The 19,736-nt window shown below is 34.8% G+C and overlaps 2 protein-coding genes across 2 annotated transcripts; both read left to right on the top strand.

Annotated features, from left to right (window-relative positions):
• The first annotated feature begins 10,556 nt into the window (after positions 1-10,556).
• Positions 10,557-11,856, top strand: LOC126593040 (ethylene-responsive transcription factor WIN1-like). The gene is made up of 2 exons (XM_050258899.1): positions 10,557-10,800; positions 10,987-11,856. The coding sequence occupies exons 1-2, from the start codon at positions 10,721-10,723 to the stop codon at positions 11,621-11,623; spliced, it is 717 nt and encodes a 238-aa protein (XP_050114856.1). The 5' UTR covers positions 10,557-10,720; the 3' UTR covers positions 11,624-11,856.
• Positions 11,857-15,684: 3,828 nt separating this feature from the next.
• Positions 15,685-18,982, top strand: LOC126593008 (uncharacterized). The gene is made up of 9 exons (XM_050258853.1): positions 15,685-16,157; positions 16,753-16,845; positions 17,134-17,238; positions 17,331-17,483; positions 17,572-17,670; positions 17,793-17,921; positions 18,053-18,232; positions 18,377-18,493; positions 18,639-18,982. The coding sequence occupies exons 1-9, from the start codon at positions 15,819-15,821 to the stop codon at positions 18,822-18,824; spliced, it is 1,401 nt and encodes a 466-aa protein (XP_050114810.1). The 5' UTR covers positions 15,685-15,818; the 3' UTR covers positions 18,825-18,982.
• Positions 18,983-19,736: the final 754 nt, after the last annotated feature.

The following is a 19,736-nucleotide window of genomic DNA, read 5'->3' as shown; positions in this document are numbered from 1 at the left end:
GGGGCGAATGAGTCTCAAGAGGTGTCGGGAGTACTTGCTCGTGCGCTTTTAACGAAAATATTTCCGCGAGATCCTAATCTTTTGGGAAGCTCAAGAGAGCTTTGAGTGTGTGTCATGCTCTGACCCGCGAATAAAAACTATCCACGAGATAGGGTGTGAGCTATATCTTAACTATAGAAATAAATTCTACAACCAATATATGGTGGAGAATAAAGTAAAATTATAACAATTATAACAATTACACCATCATCAACAAAATCTTACATAAAAATTTATTGAATACACAGCGGAATAACTATAGTGCACAAATTAATTCACAATAAAAATTACTAACAAAATAATAATTAAATTGTAATAAATATTAGTATACAAAATTAATTCATAACAAAAGTACCAACTAAAATAATAATTGAAATGAGTAGCTCTTGAAAATACATAAAATGTATGCAATGAGATGCTTGAATGTACTCACTCCCTTCTAATCTCGTCAACACATGCCTAAGGTTCCCAAGCCTGCACGTCCCATACCATGCTTATACCACTTGGCTCTGAGTACGTTAGATTATGAGTTAACTTCAATTCATCCCTTAACCCAATTTTTGTAATTAAACTCTCAGTTTCCACTTTATTAAACAAGCACTTCCCCTGATGCCCATATGTATATTCAAGCCCTGCACCCTACCCCTGACATATAGAAGATTTCATTATTTTTATAATCAACCAATTTGTATACTCAAGCTCTGCACCCTACGCTTGACATATACACAGTTCATTATTATTCAAGGCAAACTTAAGCCCTTGAATATCCTCACAACTTAAACACTTTACACAAGCGAGCACTTGACACAACACAACTCTTTTTCTAGCTTTGCAATGCATATGTATATGTCATGTTCACATAGATATCAATACTCACACTTTATCTAACAAGCTTGCAAACTTCAACATAAATCAAATTGATTAGTGACAAGAGTAGTATAATCATAATATTAATAACAAAGTAATAATTTATTATCCATCATATAGAGTGTTGCTCGCTGACCACTCCATATATGTTTTTCCCATGTCTTGTCCATCTTGGCCGGGCAACCTGTTTTTATTAGAAAAGAATAAACATCCATGTTAGAGAAAATAATTGTTAGAGTGCAATATATGTCTCAAAGGCTACAAGGCATGGAATCATGTTTCTAGCTTTTCCCTTTCCAAACATCATCTTTTATTTTTATTTTAGCCCACCACTTCTACTTCTTCTTCTTTAATATAGCTGAAACTATCAGCTGTTCAAACTGGGATATAAGTTAGCACATAGATTATATTGTAGTGTTTTTTGGATATGTTATAGAGGAGATGATAAGGAACAACTTTTGTGAAGGAAGTGTTTCGATTTGAGCTACGAAAATGGGGTTTTGGTACTCATAACACGGCTGTCCAATTTTCTGCGGGATTAGAGACTGAGTTGGTATTTTAAACATATTGGAAGATCGCACCATTGGAATTTCCTGAAATTTTGATAGCTCATGGTAGAGAGATAGACGAACAACTCTCATGAAGAAAGTATTATAATATAATCTATGGATGATGGTGTTTTGGTCTGTTAAATAGGCTGGACGAATTTCTAGTTTTTGGATATCTTTCTTTTGATAGATGGAGTTCGGTGGAGATTTGTTGGGTAAGGTTTCATCTATTTTTCTGGGATTTGTCTCACACTTTTTGTACGTCATCCTCAAGAGAGATGAATAGAGATTTCCAATAGTTTGGTGGAAGTGCTTCTCATGGCAATGATCTCCAACAACACAAGATTTAAGTGGTTCGCCAATTCGACTACATCCACTGAGGTTTGCTTTAATTGTATTTCACTATATATATAAGGGACTTACAAGTACAAAGAGAGATGGCTTAAAGTCTTAACAATATGTATATGAAAGATAAGGGTAATATGAAAAAGGAGAATAGCTTTGGAGTTGTTAAGGAGAATAGCTTTGGAGTTGTTCTTTTTCTTTTTCTTCTTCTTCCTCTCTCTTCTCTCCCTTCTCTCCCTTCTTTCTCTATGCCCCCCCCGTTGTTTATTTTCTCCTTCCTTTATGTAGATTGCATGCCATCTTCTTCTCCAAATAATCTCCACAAATGTGCCAATGGAAATGATTACCCAATTGATATAGTCTAGAAACCATTCTCCACCCTTATTAGTAGTAGGTGAATAGTGACCCATTTGTATGCGCATTCACACGACATGCATGTTCCAAGATCTCTTGTAGTATTAGGTAGTTGGTCAGGTAAAGCATGACCAAGCCAATGATGCTTAGCTGGTCTTTTCAGATGATCAGCCAAACTGGGATTGAGACACGGCCTGTCTATATGTATCTATTCGACCTATAGAAATTTTGTCACCAGTTCTACTGCCTTGACTTTTCGAAGTATTCAATCAAGACAAACCTCAGAGTACGCCGCGCAAGGAGACGACCTATAGCTTTCACCGAAGATTGGTGCTTGTATGGATCTCTTACTCATCCATTCATCTGGAGCATACGAGCATTCCAAGAAGCACATTTCCTTTATAAGCTATTTTCGTGCTTGGAAGCTAGCATGGAAGGAGTACTTGTCCTCAAGCTAAACAAAAAGCCTACTCAACTCGTAGTGAGCCCACCATTGCTTTCAACAGTCCGCGTTCGGGGACGGACAATCTATAGCTATAGATAGAGTGGCAATGAGAGATGCGTTATAGGACACAGGTGGTAATAGAGATTTTCCTATATGACTCGGAAAGTGAAGGAGAGAAGCTAGAGTGCTTATGAGAAGCCTCTATGAGTAGATTATACCATGCTAGGTACAGTAAAAATTGTATGTATATATGTAAGATTTTTTTCTTCGAGATTAATGAAAAGAGAGTTTTCTCTGTCTTGTTCGCTATTTAAAAAATAAATAAAAATCTTTTTGTCAATAGTTAGGGGTCAGAGGGGGAGGAGAAAAAAGGGTGGAAGAACCTCGAATAAGGGTGCTTGTTCGCTACTAATTAAGCCGGCTAGGGTTTTACTGCGACTTCATTCATGAAAGGTCTCATGGTAGCAAAAATGTAATTTTCATAGGGTCCATATATATATATGTAAAATTGGTTGAGTTTGCAAAGGAGACAACAAGGACGGCCGGCTGGCTTTGAGTAAAGGAGAAAACATATAGTATGGTATGTGTTATAGCTACGTTTCACATTGGAGCTTTGGGATCGATATATTCTTGACATCGGACCTACCTTCAAAAACACAACTAATCGATCGGGTCTATTTCCACACTTGATTTTGTCCCCGTTATATGACCTAACATTTCCTACAAATTCAAGCGCGCGCACACATATTATATGCACTCCTTGGATCTCCATTTGTTTTAAAATTAAATAGGGATTAGTCGTGGGACTCATTCCACATTAAACTTCAACAATCCAAACCGTCTATTTTATAAGTCTCGATTTATAAATTATCTACGTAAAAATTCAATTCAATCTGAAACCATTTGTCTAGTTAATTGTCAAGATGAAAGTTCAATGTTTCTTAGAAAATAATGTTCATCAATTTTTTTGAACTCATTTAGATGCCTTAAATATTGCCGATTTGGCTAATATTTTACAAGGATAATCTATAAGGTATAACTTAAAAAATAAACAATTTGGATTATCGAAGTTCGATGTGATGTATACCCCACAACTAATCCTCCTTTTTTTTGAAAAAAAATAGGAATCCCTTCCGTAAAGATTCTGTGTGTATATTTATATATATGATTTCCAGTCTTATATATTTAGTAGGCAATATATATATTCTAATATTCCATAAACAGTATATATTAAGACCGGCCCATGTAGTTGTTATGAAAATGGAAATAATGGAAGGGAGAAAGAGAGTAGATTCTTTTGCCTCTTATTTTCATTCACTTTCATCTTCTTCTCTCACACATTATTTTTTATTTTATTATTTTTATAAAAAAAATCAATATAAAATGTTAACGTGGTTTAACCATAATCGTTCAAGTAGTAGGAGATGAAAGAAGAGAGAGATTAGGAGGGGAGAAAATATTCTTCCAGGGAGAAAGACTTCGAATGATCAAGTGATAAGGTGGAGTTCTGACCGAAGAAAACAAAAAAGTAATATGGAGGTGGTCCTCCGGCCATCACTTTCTGTTTAACTACCTATGGCTTGAACTGAATTGCCTCCCTTCTGTCACTCGTAAACAATGACTCGTAATACCAACTAGCTCTTTGCCTCTGTAGTTTTAAAAGAGTACATATGAACGAAAGGATAATTGGAAAATTTGTTCTCTTTATTATCATTTAAATGTAACTTCACACTCACGTAGAGGATGATTGTGCAATGACGCAGCACTGTTGCCCCACATGGACGATGACAGTTAACCTTTTCCTTGGACTATATTACTACAGTTTACATGCATGCATAAAATCGAAAGGTCATATCAGGAAAAGGATTCTCTGGGATTCTTTTTCCTGAAATTAGAAGGATTTGGTAATTATGTTTGTTTATTATACATTATGCGATAAAAAATTATTTAAAATTTAAAATTAAATATAAATAGTATATAACGAAAATTGATCGTACGATGTACAATAAATAAATATAATTATGGAATCTCACAGATCCCTAAGAAAAGTCCTTTTCCGTCAAATCATATGGAAGTACACTGTGGAGGTCCAGTGACCACACTGCGCACATGGGATTTCCTTCTATGTATGTACAAAATTAAAAGTTTAAATTTACTTCTACTTTCACTCTTATATTCGAAAATTTTATATTTCACCGTAATGAATGCCTTCAGGAACCACATATTTATATATCTACCTAATTATATTCATTTCATGTTTCTGGTTACAAAATATATGTATATGTATGCATTGTTGAGAGTATGCGTCCATCTCACATTATATCGAAAAAATAATTAATCTTGCATGTGTTTAAGTGTTTGGATTACTATCCGTATTACCAATGATTTTATGGTAGAACCTCAAATTTTGTCATAGTATCAAAGTAAGTTGTCTTAATTGATAATCATACACGCTTAATGGCATTAGATTTGTATTGTCTATATTTTAAGCTTAAAAACTCAACACATTTGAACAGCGTGTTGAGATTATGAATCTTACATCGAATAAATAAATAATCTTGCACATACTTATAAGTGGTTGTACTTGGTAAATTCTCGACTTATATATAAATTATAATCATACATAATATATTATTTCATAAAATAAATATCAAATTTTCCATAAAATAAAAGCTGAAATATTATTTCATACGATACTTCATGCGTGCGTAACAAAAAATAAAAACGTAACCGCAGTTTTTATGTCAAATTTTCGGTTACAAAATGAGAGCTACAAATTCAAGATCTGTATCATAGTTGTACCCATCGCATCACTATCCATCCACCATTTCTAAATTAACATATTAAGCCAAACATATGCAAGGAAATTAACCAAGGACTAGCAGTGATGAGTTAAAAAGTGATTTTTATCATTACGATTCGTATATCTATAGCAATCATATATACATCAATTTTAATCTGTTTACGTATAAATTTAAATTTTATTTATTCATGAAACCTAACCCAATGGGTGAAGAACTTCAATCGACCATTTAATGAGTTAATGAGACATTTGGAATTGACATCTCCACCCATGTGTTTACATAATTTTATCTTACATCCACCTCAATTCCGTACCGCTCCATCGTCTGGAGTTTGGACCATTTGGTCATGCCCTCTATTGCTGGTCACTAAACTTGTGCGTCCGGCAGTCGGCACCGGTTGCAGTACCACACTCCACAGAAAAAGGGCCAGTTATCATCCGGTCGAGACTTCATAAATACTTTTTTAAGAGATGGATTGTGAGATACGGTATATTGTACCAATGTTTTGAAAGGTGCAGGGGAGGCGTCTTATGGATGGTTTTGCTTAGGGAAAAGTCTTGAGGCATATGAATTATATATATGTATATCTAAAGCAGTCCTTTGGATGTAAAGTTGAGGACTAGTTGGTGATTACAAAAAATATTAAACTTGGCCTAAAGCACCTCGTTTTGGATTAAACTTAGCCAAAACGACATAATCTAGTCATTTTTTTAAATTAAAGACTTCCAAAACAGCGTCGTTTTAAGCCAAATCTTTTTAAAAGTATACATATCTTTCTTTCTTTTTCTTCGTGGTCGACTTGTTCATGAAGACACTGCCGTTGAAAACAAAGCCACTAGATGGCAGAGCCTCAAAGGCCCAACCTTCGACTTCAAGCGTCCCAGAAAATTTGTACTTTTAAAAAGAATAGAGTTTCGAGTAAAACCTTAAGGGATATATATGCTTTAAATAATCAACATGTATGATCCTGTATGCATCTTGTATGATCCTGTGAACCTCTCTAAACTTCGCATTCGAACATAGATAATTTAAGGGTAATACTAGAGAGATTAAATTTGTACACAAAATTTATAAACTAAATGATGTGTCACTAATAGGAAATAGACAAATTTATAAACGCTTATGTAATTATTCAAATATCAACTTTTATATTATTTAATTAATCAAAATTTTTCTATAAATTTAATCTCTCTATCATTACTCATAATTGAAACACAACTTACTACGTACAAGGATACAATTATGAAAATACCAGCCTCATCGGTGTAACCAGTTACAGTAGTCAACATATAGCGCAACAGACAGGCAGATCGAGGGCACAAGTTATTTAATATATAGCATCGATATCCATTTTTGTTTGATATGCAGATTTGGCAGATGGAGTGTTGTTGAAAGTTCATTTTCCCATCATTTTTTTCAAAACACATCCATCCACCTGTTTTTTATGAGTAAATCTCAGTTTAATATCTTGAAGTTTCATGATTTTTAACATTTAGTATATAAAGTTTTTTACGTCCCAAAGTCATACCTAAAGTGTTAATTTTGAGACAGTCTCATACATCCGTTAGTTTTACTGTTAATTGATAACGTGACGTGTATGAACGCCATGTGTCATTAATTTTTTTAAAAAAATTAATTATTAAAAAAAAAAACACGAGCACATACCCAAAACCCCTTCGTCTTCCCCTACCCTCCACCCCCTCCGCGGCTCCACCACTCCATCCCCCGTCACCCACCCCTTGCCCACCCGAGCCACCCCTCCTCCGCGGTAAACAATCCCATAGCCGCCTTCACCAATCACAATCTCGTCAGCAAACCCATTAGTGGAATCTTTAAGCTCTCTGAGAGTGTACCAATGTCCCCACCCCAAATGCGAAACCTCCGGCGCGGCGATCATCCCTGGTCCCCAGACCGAGCCTCCCCGCTGCCATGCGACGACCCACCACCGCCGCATTTCTTCGAGTACGAAATCTGGTGGTCCTCTCCAATCTCAATGTGAATTCTCTGTCGACCGCCGCTCCTAGCCAGGCTGTCGTGGTGATCGTCCTGCTTGAGAACCAAGGGCTGGGCTCTGGCGGAGTCCGAGTTAGCAACCGGGTCAGGGTGGCTCTGGTGGTTGATGGGTTTCGGGTCGGGCTGTGATGGGTTGTCTGGAAGTCGTCAATTCGGATTTCCTGGATCTCTTTGGAGACGTTCGGGGTGGCTCGGGTGGGCAAGGAGTGGGTGATGGGGGATGGGAGAAGGGGGTGGAGGGTGGTGAAGATCAAGGGGTTCTGGGTGCGTGCGTGTCTGTTTTTTTTTTTTTTTTTTTTAAATTAATTTTTTTTAATAACATGTAGAGTCCAGTCATTTTCTATATGGACGTCACATCATCAGTTAACGAAAGACTTAACAGTAAGACTAACGGATGTATGAAACTGTCCTAAAATTAACACTTTAGGTATGACTGTGGAACTAAAAAAACTTCATGTACTAAACGTTGAAAACCACGAAACTTGAGGGTAGTAAAGTAAGACTTTTTTTATTGTTGAATGAAAGTTCATCACTGTTCACTGATCCGTCAATGTCTTTCTTATTATTTACTGAAAATATGATTTTAGTCATTCCAACTCAATTTTCTTCATATAAAACCCTACATAACTTTTTTACTTAAAGAAAACTCAATGACTAGGATCCACATAAGCAAATTCATTAATTTCATATTACTTCACACATTTTACATTTTTCATATGCCTAAAATACCCCCTATTACATATTTGATGTAGACAATTAATTGTAAGGAGAGTGTAAATGATTTTGCAACAAGAAAAAAAAAGACATTAATGTTAAAAATTTATTGCTTATTAATTTTTTAGAAAGGCTTTGAATTTTCATAAAACTATTCGATTCAATTTTTTTCACCCTACTCTTGAATACTTTTGAATTTATCCTTTTTTTTATTAATATATTAGAACATTGAATTTCATTATCTACATGCACATTAATTTACCTACAACAATTATACCATGGGTGTAATATAATATCTCTTTTTTACAATGATGCAAAATAATGTTTATACCAACAACAAAACGTGCCTAACATATGTACTAATACATGGAAAATAATTTACCTATATTAAGAAGAAATGTAGTTCGATGCATAGTATTAAAAATACTATGTTACACCCATGTTTATACAACAATAAAACATGCCTAACATATCAAACAATACATGGAAAATAAATTATCTACAATTTAGATAAATGTTATTTGGTTGGGTGTAGTATAAATTTTTTTAATAATTGGAAAAAATAAATATAACTAGGTGTAGTGTAATTTTTTTATATAATTAGAAAAAATTAATTTACCTACCTACTATTTGAAATGTTCATTTCTAGTGATGCAAAATGTTCATTACCTAACTACAAATTAATTTCCAATAATTTACCTGCAACAAGTATACCATGGGTGTAATGTAATATCTTTCTTTACAATGATACAAAATATTGTATGTACCAACAACAAAACGTGCCTAACATAAGTACTTGTACATGGAAAATAATTTACCTATAACAAAAGAAATGCAGTTTGATGTATAAAATCAACAATATTATGTTCCACTCATATTTATACAACAACAAAACGTGTCTAACATATATAACAATACATAGAAAATAATTTACCTACAAGTTAGAGGAATGTTATTTAATTCAAAATATATAATATAGGTGTAGTGTTTTTTTTTTTAAATAATTGGAACAAACTAATTTATCTACCAATTAATATGGGTAAAATTGCTACAAAATATATCACGAAAAAAAAAACTACGTTTCTAGTTTGACATGGATACGGTTAATGCAAACACTTTTTACATTTTATTTCACTTTTTCTACTACTTTTAATTTGGCATAAATTTAAGAATTTGGAAAATGGACCATAAAGTATGGGTGGCATGAGTGTAAATAAATTGTATTAATAGGTCAATAGTGTTCCCATATAGTTGCAAATTTTAAATTTGGACTTAAACTAGATCTTTAAAGATAGATAGAATTTTATTTAGAAATAATGAGTTGTAAGGGCCAAAATTTAAAGCACCCTTATTAATTCATGTCCAGTCCTTCAATCCATTTTCCAGTCTACAAACGTGGAAATAAATATTTTGTGTGTATATTTAAATTTGTACAAAAAAAGCTTTGAGCTGATGAATTCAAAGAATATAATTTGTAGTAGAAAATTTAATAAAAGTAGCAGTGTTTTGGCCAGGGAGAGAGGAAGAAGATGACCCCATGAGGGCCAATGGTGGACGGCAATTTGTAGCTTGGGTTGAAGTTATTTTTTATTTTTTATTGGACGGCAGGGAAAGAAGGCAAACCCTTGGACCTAAGAGAAAACTTGAAGAATGTGTTGAATTGTGAGTCGTTGTATTAATGTGTGAAAAATATTAAAATATATGTAGGGTTATATTAATCTTTATTGAGGTAGGAATCCTATGCTAATTATAATTGAAAATTACATTCTTATATTTCATGCTACGATTATAGACAAGATTCTGAATTATTTATAAGTCTATTATAACAAAAACCATACTTAGCTTAATTATTGGCATTTACTTAATTAAAACGAGATAAGTTGTCAATTAGGAAAGGAGATGTGTGATCAACTAGCTCTGTGATTCTTAATTTTTTAGGTAAAAAGTCAAGAATTGATATAATTCTGATATCCATATTTTAGTATAGGCTAATGCTAGAGAAACTAAATTTGTAGATAAAATTTGCAAACTAAATAATGTGTCATCAATAGGAATAAACAAGTTTATCAATGCTTAAGTATCAATAATTCAATCATCAACTTCCATGTTATTTAGTTTACAAAATTTTATTTACAAATTTAGTTTCTCTTTTAGCATACGCACAAAATCAATATCAAAATAATTCAAATACTCACTCCATGCAAAAAATGTCAATGTGCAAGTCTTCTTAGTCTTGGGAGAGAGAGGGAGAGAGAGAGAGAGAGAGAGGGAGAGGGGGAGAGAGAGAGAGAGCCGGGGGACAAGTCAGTAGGGAACTGAATATTTATGAGAGGTTACTGTATTATGGGAGGTTGTAGTTGATAAAATTAATTACAAAGAGCACTGCAGTCAGCAGTTCGTACATATATTGTAAGCTTAGTCCGCCGACAGTGTTGCATATAGTCTCTCCTTCTCTCTTTTTATATCCACCTATCTATCACCACATGTAGCCTCAAATTTCCATCTGTTACCTTCTCTGCACTTCTCTGAACTCTCAATTTATCGTCCCTTCATTCTTCTCTGTCTCTCTCAGAGTTAGACAAACAAACAAAATGGTGAAATCGAAAAAGTACAGAGGCGTCAGGCAGCGCCACTGGGGCTCTTGGGTCTCAGAAATCCGCCACCCCTTACTGTAAGCAACCCTCACCAACATATATACACCATTAGTTAGGTTTTTTCTTCTCAACTCTCTCTCTCTCTCTCTCTCTCTCTCTCTCTCTCTCTCTCTCTCTCTCTCTATATATATATATATATATGTATATGTATATGTATCTTGTATAATACGTACGTACGTGCGGTGATTATGGTGACTATGCAGGAAGAGAAGGGTGTGGCTAGGCACATTTGAGACAGCTGAAGAAGCAGCCCGAGCATACGATGAAGCTTCCGTTTTGATGAGCGGACGAAATGCCAAGACCAATTTCCCAATAACAACTACTACAACTCAGAGTAATGGTACCCGTACCACAGTAGGATCATCAGATCACCCAAAAACTAGTAGCGGCGACTTGGATTCACGATCCGAACAGAAGGGTCTGTCGGAAATCTTGCATGCCAAGCTAAGGAAATGCGGCAAGATACCATCTCCATCCATGACCTGCTTGAGGCTCGACAATGAGAGCTCTCATATAGGAGTATGGCAAAAACGTGCAGGTCAACGCTCTGATAACTCCAATTGGGTCATGACTGTTCCACTTGGCAAGAAGAAGAATAATAGTACTGTTGATACTAATAATGCTGATGATCAGAGTGTTCTGTCATCACAATTTATGTCGAATTCAGATCAATCTGCTTCGATTGAAGCATTATCAGAGAGGCCCCCGCAACTTATGGCGGAGATGGATGAAGAAGAGAAAATTGCGTTGCAGATGATAGAAGAGCTGCTTAACGGAAATTGTGCAAGTTCGGATTTATCATTTGGCATTCAACAAGGGGAGGAAAGAATTTATTTGTAGTACTACTAACTATTTATGTTTATTTGGTAAAAATTAAGAAATATTTAGTGTTGTATATTACCGATATCAATAATCTATGTACGTACATAGGTGAAGCAAAGTCGGATGATAAATAATATATATTTGGTTATATGGTGGTTGAAAGGGTGAGTGTAATAATTGTAACCCATTACAGTGTCCAATTGCATGTAATACCCTTTTTAATTTGTCATATAAACTAAAATTCTATACTATTTGTCAGACCAATATTCAGAAATCTTTAATTTATTATTTCACCTTAACTATGTTAAGTTGTTTGTGTTCAAGATTATTTTGGACATTTTAACATCTCACTCGCCTTCAAATAAGTTGTCTTCGACAAAAATAATTCTAGAGTTTCTCACAAAATATAAAAAGATGAACAACCTGAACTCGCTTCTCTGTGTTTCGAAGTGAGATGACTCAAAATATAAAAAAAAGGAACGACTTGCACTAGCTTCTATGGTAAAGTTGTTTGAGGTTCTTTATGAGGAAATGTCCGAAATGACCCTGAACACAATTATATGCAAAGCACATGATTTATTTTTGATGTAAACTTAACAAAGTTAGAGTGAGATGACAAATTAATAATTTTAAAAAATTGGAATGACAAATTGCTTAAAATTTTAGTCTTATGAAAAGAAAAAAAATGTGTATAAGTTCATTTGACATTTAAAAAAAATTCCTTTTATTTATCAACTGTATAAAGGGTTTGGAACATTCATGTGCCAAACAGACAATATAAAAGATCAGCATCAATTTCTGTTACTGATCAAGAAATTGATTAATTTCTTGGTAATTCAGTTGTTTAGTTTATTATTCTCTTTGGAATTATGTCTTTCTCACATGAATAAATAATTGTAAATAAGTTAATTTAAATTTTTGATTAATCGTAGATGGTGAATTGTCCTAATAAATAAGGCATTTTTGTTTAACCCATCGCAACATGAGTTGAATTCCTCCATTTTCCCAATGCACTAGTTTAGATTAATAATATTGCTTCTATTAAAATACACTCTGATTATCTACGACTCTCTGCATACCTTTAGTTGGTTCTTGTTTTAAATTCTGACTAGCGCAGCATTTCCATGTTCTATGTATGTAACTAATGTATCATCATTGATTATTATGTTCTATTTGTTTCTCAGAGTGCATATTCTGGCTTGTATCATAATTAATTATTTTTTTGGAAATTAAGGGTCCATTTAATGATTATTATGTTTTTAGGTTTTATTTTAGTTTTTTGGACATGAGAAAAATATATGAGGAAAATGTTTCATGAAAAAGAGCGGTACATGTAGAAGGAAGGGGAAGAATACGTTGAAAGTCAATGTCAACAAAAACTTGAAAGCACAGACAACTTAAATTAGTTTTTTATTTTAAAATTTTTATTTTTGTCCCTTTCCTCGTACATTTCTTTTATTATTCATTTATTCTATCGTTTTGTGTCCCAAACAAAAAAAAAAAAAAAAAAAAAAAAAAAAAAGAGACAAATAAAATAAAATAATAAAATTATTATAATCAAAGCCTTAATTTATCTAATTATTAATTAAGTATGTACACCATCTTTTTTACGATCAGTTCTTCGTGCTGCCTTCCTTTTCCCTTACACAAGAAAAACATGAAATTAAGACATTTCTAGGGTGCATATGTCGGTTTTGTAATTTTCTGCTATTCTTTTCAATATTATCATGGTAATTAAATTTAACTCTGTTGGTTTGTTGCATTAACGTCATTTTCTACTTATGTTGGTTAATATTTCTCAAAACAGCAGTTTTAGTTAACATGATTAGTTATCCATCAAACATTTATGTCGCAGTGATTAAGAAAGAAACATCATCAATGTTTTTGTATAATTAGTGTAAGAATCAACTTAGACATGTCTCCATGTCATATGAACTTTTGACTTTTCTATGCGTCGAAGGGCCATCCAATGCAAAACTCTTACATCATAAAAGATTTTTGGTGCCTTTGGAATACCGTTATGTGGTGAAAGTATTATGCTTAAAAAAGTTGAGATTTCACCATAAAACTTTGATAATACGATGAGTAGTTCAACTTCTTAAACTCTTGCATATTTTGGTCTCTCACTGATCTGGGGTTTTGTCCCACATTTTCACACGTCCCTCACAAATGACAAATTTTCAAGCCTGATATATGAACAACATACATTAGATGACGTGGAGTATGTGTAGCTATTGGGCTTCACATGTGAGCCAACTTACTACTCTGATACCATGAAGAACATTGAGGTTCCACTATTAAATCAATTTGTAATTTAGAAAGTAGCTCAACTCCTTATACGCCCTTACATAGTTTTGTCTCTTACCAATTGAGACTTTGTCCTCATATTCTTGCACGACTAGAACTATTACACGTGTACATTGTTTTTCAAGTAATATATGTTAGTTTCTAAACTTCCAAAATATGTGACATGCATGCATGCGTGTAAATTTGTAATAGTAACTGTTTTGACAGTTTGTTTCTCAATTTTCTTACGTAAAGGTTGCAAACAATCATAAAATTCCAAGGGTATAGGAAAATTATGAGATTATTATTATAATACAGTGCTCGTTGGTGCTCCTACATCCTCACAAGAACAAAGCTTGAAGGTCATCGATGGAGACTTCACATAATAAAGGCGACACAGTACTTAGTTGGTTTGGTCATAAATATTTCTTTGCTCAAATTTCTTTTCATCTTTGAAGCTGTCTTTGTTTTCTATACGCATATGGTCCCCCAGCTGGGCTCTCACCACATTTTGAAAACGAATTGTCAACCATGCACGACTAATATCAACTTTTCACACTAACCACATTTTGTAACGAATTATTAACCATGCACGACTAACATCAACTTTTCACACTTAATTTATTACTTACATATAGTTAATTTAAGCGACCGATTGGTGGCCAGAGATTCACTTTGGAATTCATTGTCCCGAGTTCAAAAATCAGGCAATCTGGACCATTTAAATTGAATATGACAATCCTAATAATTCATTTCACTGACTCACCTCACATAAATTAAACGTTCCATTTTCTCTTTAACACAAATGAACGGCTCAGATTTCCTAATCATTAAGCTCCGGAAGGTCCAAAAAAGATCCAAATTCATGAATGGTAAGCAAATTACACTGTTTTAGAGTCCCACAGACTTTTCTTTTTGCTTTCTTGTTAAGCAAGTACTGCACCAAATATCTTTCAAATTGATTTTATTTTCTCTAACATTACTTCTTTCTTCAATGGTACGCAAACATTGTTAGATATATTTTCTTCATCTCATGTCACATCCAATATCAGAAAGAACTGGTGGGAACAAGAACATCAATGTACTCATACGTGTCTACAAATGGCGAATGTGAAAGTAAATTGTAGGGGACATTGCCTAAAATAATTATTTGACAAATTTCAACTGTTGGATTACTCAAATATTGACTATACAACAGTCAAACACTGACGATACATTGATTGAATAGTGACGACATAGAAATCAATACTCAAAAAATAATCATTCCAACAACTAAAAATTAGAAATGGATCATTTCAGCCGATTTTTTAAGCTTACATCTATAATATCACACTAGAAAAATTACCCACATGACATTAATTCAACATTCGTATAAACACGAAAAAAAAATCTCATTTGTTATGGAAAAAAAAATATTTTAGTTAACTTGATAGTTAGACGGACTAGGAGATCCATAGCCTAAACTTTCTAGTTCCTAAAAACAAAGTTGTGTTAAGTGTATAAGTCATGATAAGTACTTTTGGGCCTAAGAAAAATTGGACAGAGAAATTTGGGCCCATTTGGCTCTCGAATCTTAATCAAATAGCCCAAACTTTCTATCATATCTGGATCCAAAGCTACATACATGACGTGGCAGATGATTATTGGATAAGAAAACAGAAGAAAGCGTTTTGGGTCCTACAAGGAAACGTGGGCCAACCTACCAATCAACGGTAAACTACCATTCTTTCGAAAAACCGCCAAACTGAGTCAGCACCGAGTCCAATACAACTCGTCACTCGTGACCCCCTCCCACCTCCCCCCCCCCCCCAAAAAAAAACCCTCTCTCTCGCTCCACTCTCACCGATTGCAGTGCAATCGCCAACTAACCCACAAACCCAACTCGCTCCCTCACTCGCACCGACTCGGTGTGAACTCGGCTGCTGCCATGCTCAAAGGCAAGCTCAAGCTCCCGGAAAAGACCAAGCGAGTTTTCCCGGAGCGGCTGGGCAGCCTGGTCGCGGGATTCGAAAACAAAGCGGAAGAAAATGGTGGGTCCGATCCGGTGTTCGATTCCGGCGAGGAGCTCGAGATGATTCTGCCAAACGGGTACGGGTCGGGCAGAGAGAGTCAGATTGATGAAGAGGATGAGGATTTTGATGATGAGAAGTTGGACAGAGAACCGGATTTGAGGGTCCAGCAGAGACCCGAAAGAGAAGGGCCGGGTTCGTTGTCGGTGCTGGCGGCCATTGCGGCAGATGATAAAAGGTCTGATCTTGAGTACGAGGTGAGAATTTGAAAAGTGAGAAAGAACAGAGAAAAAGATTGCATTTTTATTAATCTAACTGATTTTTTTTTTGTAATTAGTTAAAACTTAAATCACTGATTTGTTTGTTTAATTATCTATTTTTCGTTTTTAATTGGGGTTTTTCTAGAGTTTAGTAGGTTTAATTTTTGTGTAAATTACTAGGAAATTGAGACAAAGATTGAAAGATTTCACAATGTAGTCAAAAGGTGTAATCTTTTTTGTTATTTTTGGAATATAAGGGACATTTCACTTAAAACTAATCTAAATGGAGGAGAAGAGGATTCGGACTCGGATGCATAGAGAAACATATTCGCTCTAGCTAATGTGTGGCTACGCCCACGTCCATCGAAGGTGTAACATTAGGATATGTAGCAGATATTTAGGATGAAGGAAAATAGTAGAACCAACAAAACAAGACAATGTTGATAGTTTATTGATCATTTTTACCTACATTTCTGCAGAAACAGTAGAGATCATACCGGGATTTACAATTTGTTGTTTGTATTCTTCTTTTTTCTTTGCCCCGGTAATTATTTGCTTTCGGATTTTTATCTAATTTTCTTTTATCAATTAGCTTTCTCAGCCAGAGATAAATTTGGAAAAGTTACAAAGAATCGCTAGCTCAGGGCTTCTGGATGGAGGAGGTTTGCGCGCAACAGCCTGGAAGGTACTGACTTTGTTTCACTAGCAGCTTTTGCAATGTAAAGTTGTTTATTCCAACTAGATTAATTAACGGATCTTCAGACCACAACCATTACTTATGAGGTGAATTCGTTGTCTCGGATTTTATGCTTATGTGTATATCAAATTGTCAATGTAGATGTATATGTATTGAATTTCAAAACAACAAATCACCAGTGATGACAAGTAACTTGTCGACTGACGATTTAGATGCTTTACGAATAAGAGAATAAGGCTAGTATTTAATGACTCTCCTTACGTTTCATGCGCACAGCTGCTCTTGGGTTATCTACCTCCTTCCCGGGATTTATGGGAAAAAGAACTGATCGAAAACCGACAAAAATATGCCAAGCTTAAAGAGGAGCTCCTCCTGAGTCCTGTAAGATGCTCACCAAGTTTCCTAGTGACCAAACTATACATTACTCTTGTTAATGTTTATTATGCACTAATCAAAATCTTGAATCTAGACAGTCACAAATCACAAAGAGAAAAATTGGTGATTTCAGTTATTGCGATCAGCCTGCTGACGGCAATGTTGATGGACCGCTGAAGCGATGTGAAATTTCCGAGGAAGATCACCCTTTAAGCCTTGGTAAGGCTAGTGTTTGGCATCAATACTTTCAGGTAAAATGCCTTTTTCATTATAAGACTATATCTTGGCTTCCTTTTGTATAGTTATGTGACGTCAATCCTGCTACATGTTTATTTATAGCATACAGAGATTGCAGAACAGATAGACCGCGATTTGCAACGAACACACCCGGATCTGAAATTCTTCTCAGGGGAGTCATCATTCAGCAGGAAACACAGGGTATTTGATCCCCACCGAATAAACTCTTTTTCTTAAGTTTGTGCCCTTCTGTTTGTCTCAGCTGTCCGGCAAATAGACTGACAGTGTCACCAACCGGATCTTTACTGCCTTTCCCTTTTCAGGAATCAATGAGAAGCATTCTTCTGCTGTTTGCAAAACTAAATCCAGTTATCCGTTACGTGCAAGGCATGAATGAGGTCTTAGCGCCAATATACTATGTCTTTAGTACTGACCCGAATGAGCAAAATGCTGTAAGAGAATTGCCTGGAAATTTTGCTCATCTTTTTATTAGATGTCTTTGTCTTATAAATGTTTGATATAACATCCTTCTAATGTCCAAGTGTAAAAAGATGTAAACCCGTAGGATGGTTTCATTCTTCAGGTAAATGCAGAAGCAGATAGCTTCTCTTGTTTTGTCCGACTCTTGAGTGACTCAGTGGATCACTTTTGCGAACAACTTGATAACAGTGCAGTTGGTATACTCTCCACTCTCTCCCGCTTGTCAGAATTATTGAAAGCCAATGATGAAGAACTGTGGAGGCATCTAGAGTTCACTACAAAGGTAAAAAATTATATCAAAGCGAATTACAAGATTTACTTTAAACATTTTTTCGTATTTTTGTGGTGAAGTTGAACTGAGATGCCCTTTTCAACATATTATGTTGCGCCTAACTTTGTAGCTTATAAATTATGCCCTCTTATGCAGGTGAAACCGCAATACTATGGATTCAGGTGGATCACATTACTACTTACACAAGAATTCAACTTCCAAACCATCTTGAGAATTTGGGATTCACTATTGAGCAGCCCTTTTGGTGTGCAGGTATTATCTCTCTCCCCATCTCTCTGCGTACTAGTAACTCAGTAGTCAGTATTGGGATCAGTTTTCCTCTTTTCTTTCTCATTTTTTCTTTGGTGATGCGCCGTTATGAACAAACAATGATGTCTTCGAAAAACAACTTCTGCAGGATATGCTTCTAAAAGTTTGTTGCTCAATGCTGCTATGCGTGAAAAGTAGACTGTTAAGCGGCGATTTTGTGGCAAACTTAAAACTTCTGCAGCGCTATCCAGACATTAACATCGAACACCTTCTCCAGGTAGCTCGGGATCTTAGTTCTGACCCATCTTCGTATCGTTTGTCATTGCCACTGTAAATCCATTACCAACACGCACGATTCTGTACACATTTTTCACTTTACCGTTTGTAACGATGAACAAAACAGCTGTTGCTTTAGCTAATTTGTGGCGAACAATTCTCAATGATATGGAAAATGTTCAGCAACCTGCAGACAACCCGGCTGAATTTCATGAATTTTCAGATGCATGAGTATCTCACCAAAATAATCAATCAAGGTTGGTTGGCTCGATCACGTCCCTGTGAGAACAGTTCACACATTGACCCTCAAAATCAGCTGCAGAATATTAATTAATTTCAATGTGACACCTTAAATAAAACCCTTGGTGATCAACTAGAAGGTTTATTTATTCATGTTTTCTCAACCTGCATGTTTACTTGCACTAGTAGAAAAAATTGCTTGTGAGACAAGACTTAAGGCAACAAAGCATATTTCGTCGCCCAAAAAAAATTGCGCGACACAATAAGCACTTCATTGTGCCAAATGTTCATGTCAAAAAATTAAAATAAAAAATAAAAAATAAAAAAACTTTGCAGGAGGAATCTGACAATTGATTTGATTCCTAATTTTCCAAGCAGTAATTGGATTACGAATTTTTACTTGGAATTCACATTTTAATAAATTGTAAGTGTTAGTAAATACAAGGAAATCTCGAAATTGAAATAACTTTGATAATCATGTTTTAATAAATGTAAAGAAGTCGAGAACCATAATAATTTCATATAATAAGTTGACGCAGAGTTGTATCACATAACTTATATGATACATGGTACAATTATCGTGCCTAACACGTTTTCCATCAAGCTGACCTTTTTCAGCAAGCAATTTGTTGGTTAGAAGCCTCTAATTTTGAATGAGACAGTTAGGATGGTAGAATGTTTATCCAAAAATATAATTAAACTAGAGCAAGTTTTGAATTTTGAATAGGAA

Source organism: Malus sylvestris, chromosome 2, assembly GCF_916048215.2.
Source record: "Malus sylvestris chromosome 2, drMalSylv7.2, whole genome shotgun sequence".
In the NCBI taxonomy this organism is placed as follows: Eukaryota; Viridiplantae; Streptophyta; class Magnoliopsida; order Rosales; family Rosaceae; genus Malus; species Malus sylvestris.
Note: the sequence above shows the minus strand (reverse complement) of the source record. Positions and strands in the feature narration are given on the sequence as shown.